The 7,500-nt window shown below is 36.7% G+C and overlaps 1 protein-coding gene across 1 annotated transcript in view; it reads left to right on the plus strand.

Moving 5' to 3' along the window:
* Positions 1–7,500, plus strand: part of SLC6A3 (solute carrier family 6 member 3) — an 881,868-nt gene that overhangs the window by 214,355 nt on the left and 660,013 nt on the right. Inside the window, exon 3 of the mRNA XM_044065141.1 lies at positions 4,317–4,448. Within this exon, the coding sequence (XP_043921076.1) occupies positions 4,317–4,448 (132 nt within the window). The remainder of the gene's footprint in view (positions 1–4,316; positions 4,449–7,500) is intronic.

A 7,500-nucleotide genomic window follows, 5' to 3' on the forward strand; every position in this document is an offset into this window, starting at 1 on the left:
AATAGTCCTAACTTATGAGTAGGACTTTCCTAAATGGAGACCTAAATGCCATGCACCTTTTACATTTTTTCTACATTGAAGACTTACATAATATGTAGGAGTCACATTTTGCCCATAGCATTCATAGGGAACTCCCAATTATTCCAGACCATGAACATGAGACAGCTATTGGTAAAAAAGAAATTGGAAAGAAAAATCCAAAAAGTAGGATCCATGTTCATTATGAATATTTTGAACCACTGTTTGAAAACAAGATACCATAAAATTCTTAAGGGCTTGCAAATACAGTAAGTACTGGAGACAGTGCATGTTTTATGTGTTCCTTAATTGCTTATTTAATAAAGTGACCCAATAAATTGCCGATACAAGCCCCATGGAAATGTTTAACACTTTGTCTTTTAATAATCAAGACTTCTTCAGACACATTCCACACATTTAATGTACTCTTAAAATAGACATATTAAACTCATTTGCTTACCAATGTAAAAAATGCTTACACAGTCTAAAATTTGATTAAATTAAAACACTTTATAAAATGGTGTATCTTAATTTAACATATTACTATTTTACTTTAGCTAATATTTTATGTTTAAATGTCCTTTAAGACTAGGGAAATTAATGACATCTGATTTAATTTGCCAGTAAGGATCCCTGCATTTTAAGCTGGTACTAATGTCACCCCCTCTGAAATCTGTGTTAACCCAGCCTATCACATTAAATGAAAATATTTTTAAAACTAATAAAAATGGAAGCCTATTTTACTAAAGCATTATTATAATTTTTATTTTTGACAGCTGATGTATGCTCATGTAGTCTTTTCCTTAAACTCCTGATAGTTTCCCAAGATAAAAATAGCATAGGAAGCACACTTTGCAAAGTATATGAAATATTCAGACTTGCAGGTATAAGTTCAATTTACATTAAACATCTTACCTACATTAGATACCTCAGAATAGAATGAATCAGCTATGACATTAATAACAACCCATATAAGGAAAAGTACCTTTTTTACTAAATCTGTCTCAACTCTTAACTTCAGCTGTTTCCAACAAATCTTTTAAATTTCTTCCCCTAATTTTTACAAATTTAGGATTTTCTTCAATACTGTCTTTCAGTTCACTATTTCCCCAGATAAATTTCAGATTAAAATGTATTAGAATCTCTGATAAATCAACAGAATGCATAATAAAATTACAACATCTATTCCTCCTTTAGCAGGCTTTTGTCATGATATGAAACCAGATTTTAGAATAGAAGGAAAGCGTGACCAACGTTTAAAGAAGCATCATTATTGATACTGTTTATTAAGTCTGGAGGATTTTCTCTATTAAGAAAAAAATCTACAAAATAGAAATCATAATCTTCTGAATCCAGCCTGACATACTGACTCTTCATCACACTTGTTTTCATATACAATGAATGATAGCTATAGAAATGTAATGCACTGCGGTGGTGGTGCTGCGGTAGCGTTGTTGCCTCACAGTTAGACGTTGCCCATTCGATTCTCAGTTAGAGCATCTTCTGTGCAGCGACGTGCGTGAATGGGCATTCCTTTGTTGAAAGTTGTGCGTTAGGCCTGGCAAGCCAGCACGTAAAAATCTACTGCCAATTATTAGCTGACCGGAGTTCCACTGTGGCGACCCCTAACCGGGAAAATCCGAAAGACACAAGATAGCTATAGAAATGTAAATAGTAGTTGATAAAAGTCCCTTTCCTGTAAATGGATGACTTAAAAGTTCTGCCATCAATACTTTAGAAATGAAAACCAAATAAGATGGACTTTCAAGACTGAAATAAAATGTGAATTTCAAAAAGCTAGTAATATTATTTAAACTCATGACAAAATTATTTAACTCACTTTGTAGAACATTTCCATATAATAAATAGATTGTCTATAAAGTCTGTGGAAAACAGTAAAACAAAATATTTTCAAATGTATTAATTTACTACAACACTGTTTCTTCCCATTTTGCATATATTGCATTGAGAAATATTGGTCCATAGCAGCATCAGTAGCCATTCCATTGTGTTTTTTTTTCAGAAAAGCAAACATAGCTTACTTGAATCTTGTTTTTTTTTTTATTTGCATGCCAGTAAAAAGCTGCATCCATCTATGCAATGTCCTCTGTGACTGCAACTTAAATGTCCATGAGGGATTTTCCCTCCAGTCCTTAACACTATTGTTTGTTTGCCTTCCAATACTCTAGACATAATAATTATCAATCTTTCTCTGTTATGGCATCATAGTGAGTAACTTTGATTATGCCCTCATAATGTGATTCCAAATGACATATGCATTTATCAGTCGATTTATTTACATATTTGTTAGCCTCATGCTGTATCTTAAAGGTAAAATGCAAGGTCCACATGGCATGAATTTAAACTGCAGAAAAATCAACATTGTGTGTTCAGGAATGTATTTTAAAAAAATAATAATTTCAGGAAAAGATAGTTACTTTTTTTATAACCAAAAAAAAAAATAAGATAAAATGTTGATCAGTACCAATGAATCAGATTGTGCAGTAGAGCAGGCTGTAGGTAGGTCCAAAATTGTCCAGTATTATAAATTTGGCACACTGTAGTATTTACAGCAGACAACTTATCATAATAATCCGAGATACACTACCTGTGTGCCAACAAGTCAGATAGGGCCTTCCTGAAGTGGAGAAGTAAAAATGAAGCATTATCCATTTGGACAAAGAAAGCAACGATGCATCTTTTTTATGTTTTACCTTGTGTAACAGTGCCATGCACTGAGCACTTCTAAAACTGTCTTGACATATTAGTTATGTAAACAAGTAACTTAGTTGATCTCCTGTGCTTCAGTCTTGAGGAGACAAAAAATTGCTTTGCAATGCCTTAGTGGTGTTAGTAATATAGTTAATGTGTGATCACCATGTGGTATCCATCATACATACTGCAGCCTATGTAGTACAATTATTTCATTTTATTTATTTGCCAATAACTTGCTTAATCCATTTCAGTATTGCCTTGGCACTCAATGGGTTCAGGAAAGTGAAACTCATCCAATACAGGAAGCACACACACACACACACACACACACACACACACACACACACACACACGCACACATGCACGCATAGGCGGCACACACACACACACACACACACACACACACACACACACACACACACACACACACACACACACACACACACACACATACATGCACATGCACACACGCACACACGCACACACATACAAACACATACTCAGTTCAGAAGTGTATTCGAGTATACACATATATGCACATGTACATAAACACACACACACACACACACACACACACACACACACACACACACACACACACACACACACACATACACACACACATAAATGCCACCTGTTCACATGCATACCTGCATCCACTCACTTTTACGAACCTACATACACACACACATATACGCACACACACACACACACACACACACACACACACACACACACACACACACACACACACACACACACACACACACACACACACACACACACACACACACACACACACACACACACACACACACACACTCAGTTCAGAAGTGTATTTATGTATACATAAATATGCACCTGTATATATACACACACACACTCAGTTCAGAAGTGTATTTATGTATACATATATATGCACATGTACATACACACACACACGTAAACACAAACAAATCCACACCTGCTCACATGCACACCTGCACCCACTCCCTTTTACGAACTCACACACACACACACACACACACACACACACACACACACACACGCACACACGCGCACAGACGCACACGCACGCACACATACACACACACACACACACACACACACACACACACACACACACACACACACACACACACACACACACACACACGCACGCATGCACATGCACGCACACACACACACACACACACACACACACACACACATGCTTACACATGGCATACAAACCTACAGATAGTTTGGAGGACTGACAATTCAATTACAACACATGTTTGGGATAGTTTATGCAGCAAAAAAATGCATATTGAACATGTAGACACTAGAAGGCACTATGGCTAAGAAATTAACAAATTCTGTGATGCAGCAACACTAACAACTGTACATCTATTCTACCCATCTGCTTTCAGTTTTAATGCAATATTAATGTTAATGTTAAAGGTCAAAAGCATTTTTAAGTTTACCATATTTTAAAACTTAGTGACCATATGTTGCATGCAGCATTTATGTGTTCATTATATCTTTTTAACAAAATGTTACTTTTGACCCCTCTCTCTCTCTCTCTCTCTCTCTCTCTACAGGAGCATTTCTTGTGCCATATCTATTTTTCATGTTGATTGCTGGGATGCCTCTTTTCTACATGGAATTAGCACTAGGACAGTTTAACAGGGAAGGGGCAGCAGGTGTCTGGAAGATCTGTCCTATCTTCAAAGGTAAGCACACAATTGAAACAGATGTTAACGATAATACACAAAAAGATCATTTTGTCCAACTCAATAATTTAAGTAAAAATTTATAAAACAGGAGTGATATTTCTATTTTCACCAATTTCTTCCAGTGCTAAAGTCTATATATATCTTCTGATTGCCAATATTCAATAACTTGATATGCCTTTATCTCTGTCAGCAGTAGATGTTCCCATCTCGGATCTTCTCTTCAGTTCCTCTTAAAACCTGCTCATAAGATTAGTGCAAGCACTGCACAGCGAAGCACATTACTTTTTTATTTAGTGTACCATATTACTAGAATATGCAGATACAATACATGCTAAATGCTGAAGTTGATACTTGAATACGTCTGAACTTTTGTGCTATTGCATTGCTTTGCAGCTACAGATCAACAGCATATTTTCTTATTATCCTGTACCGTGTGTACTTTAGCGTATCTTGCCTGTAAACAATGTTGTATTTTTTAAAGTATAAATTAATAGTACATTCCTGATTTTGCTGTAGTCACTTTAATTTTTAGTACCCAGTTTATCAAGCTAAATAGCCACATATTCATTAGCAAAGCACCTACCAACAAACATTACTCTGTGATTGGTGGTTTCTGCTTACCTAAATAACCATAACTTGAACTATGCAATAGTGTGTAAGTGACTTGGCTTTGGAATATTTATGTGTAAGTGGAAATATTACATATCTATATTATCACCAGCCAATGGCTGAGAGTTTCACCAGTGCAGTGTAGTAAAGAATGATAGTGACATCATAAGGATATTATTCAAGAAAAGTGCTGACATGAATGAGTTAAAATGTCATGATAGCTATTCTCTGTAGAAGCTGTCTTTTCCTTCAAGCCATCTGGCACATTGACAGCATCCATAACAGAGACCTTTTCAGTTTTCACGGCTGGACGTACCACTAGACCACATGCACGTATCTCTCCATTATTTTTCTTTGGTTCTGTTGTCATTCAAAAGACTTTTGCTACAAACTATTTGACTTGCTTTTACCATCTAGCGTCACTGCAGCCATTTGCATTGTTTAGTCTATTGCATTAAACTGATCATAGCCCGGAGCGACATTTTTCCTCTACAGAATATCATTTTAATGGCTGCTTCTAAATAAACTGGCAAAAGAAAAAATCCCCTTTCAACCTTTAATGAAAAAGCAAGTCATCCTAAGTAAAAAAATTTTATCTAAAGCCAGAAGAAAACCCCAACTCTAACCCCAAAACTTGTTGGAATACTGTAAATAAGCTGTTACACCCTACTAGCTCTCCCTTAGATACTGCTACACTTCTCAACACCTTTTTCCTTGACTCCATACAGAAACTAACTAACAATGACCAAAAGATGACTCCCCGTACCCCCCATCATCCCTCAATACTTCTTTCTTTCTACAACCTGTCCCCATTACCTATATTAGATCACTACTTAGTTAACTCAAACCATGCTCTCCTTCAGCTGATAACTTACCTCATTATTTTATTACCTAGCCTAAATCCATTGCTCATCCTGTATCTAGTCTAATTAACAGCTCCACTAACAGTTCCTAATATCTGGAAAAAATTCTACATCATTCCCCTCCATAAAGGGGGAAAATCTACAGACCCCTCAAATTTCAGGACAATTGATATTCTATCTCCTCTTTCAAAACTTCTTGAAAAATGTGTACATAAACAGCTCCTTTCTAACCTTTTACAAGAAAATCTCCTCACCCAAACCCAACACGATTTCTGCCCTAACCATAGTACAGCTACTGCTCTTGAGTCCTTTACTCAGACTATCTCCACATCGAGAGACAACAACAAATTAGTATCTTGCCAATTCCTAGACCTCTCTAAGGCCTTTGATACTGTATCTCACAACCTACTTCTGTCCAAACTCTCTGATTTTAACTTCTTCGACTCTGCTCTTTCCTGGTTCTCTAGCTATGTCTCTAACAGATTTTAATCTATCAGATGGCACTCTTCAACCTACCCCTTCCTTCATGTTCTAACAGGGGTTCCCCAAGGCTCCATTCTTGGACCTCTTCTCTTTAACATTTTTATCAACAACCTCTATCTCTCTTGTCCTAACTCGTCTTTAATTCAATATGCTAATGACTCTATTGTCATATCTGTCTCTAACAATCTCTCATACCCACACACACTTACCCAAGAATCCCTACACTCTGGAGAAATGACTAACTTCTAACCAGCTCCTACTCAACCCTAACAAAACTAAACTCCTTCTCTTACTCCCTAAATCTCTTTATCACCTTAAATGCAACTTTACTGACTCCTCCCTAAATAATACTATTATAAAGGCTGAATCCCACAGTAAACTACTTGGGGTCATTATAGATGACCAACTTAAATCTGATCTACTCATCCGGATCAGTATTAAGAAAACTCATCAGAAGCTCGGTCTTCTTTACAAAAACAATAGATTCCATACAATTGAATCCAGACTTATTCTAGCTCAAGCTTATTTACTTCCCAGCCTATTCTATGTTTCACCTATCCTCACCTACCTTCAAACAAATCTGCTGTCTAAACTTGAACTCACCTATAATAAAATTGCTAGATTTGCTGCAAACCAACCCTACAGCTCTCATCACTGCCTATCCCTGAAAAAGTTAAACTGGCCCGAATTACACCAACAGTTGCTACTGCCTCAATTTCATTTGACATATTCCATCCTTAATAAGTCACACTCTTGTCCTGCCCTCTCAACTCTCATCTCACCTTATATACCTCACCGCACTCTCCCCAGCTCCGAACAGCAATTGTTACAAATCTACAAGCTGAACAAAACCACAGGTAAACTTCTCTATAACCACTCTGAGGCCACTGCATGGAATAAGCTTCCACCATACCTAAGAGCAATCACCAACACCACCTGCTTCAAAAAGACTATCTACTAAAGTTTAGGACTTGCCCCTACTTGATATACCTTTCCTCACCCTCTGCCTTCTCACTAATCAATTCTTTTCTACCTTCTGGCTTATCTCTTGTCCCTCCTTCTAATTTACCTCCTCTTTGGCCTTCGTATGTAAT

This window comes from Protopterus annectens, chromosome 3.part0 (assembly GCF_019279795.1).
Source record: "Protopterus annectens isolate FY-2018-M chromosome 3.part0, PAN1.0, whole genome shotgun sequence".
Classification (NCBI taxonomy): Eukaryota; Metazoa; Chordata; order Ceratodontiformes; family Protopteridae; genus Protopterus; species Protopterus annectens.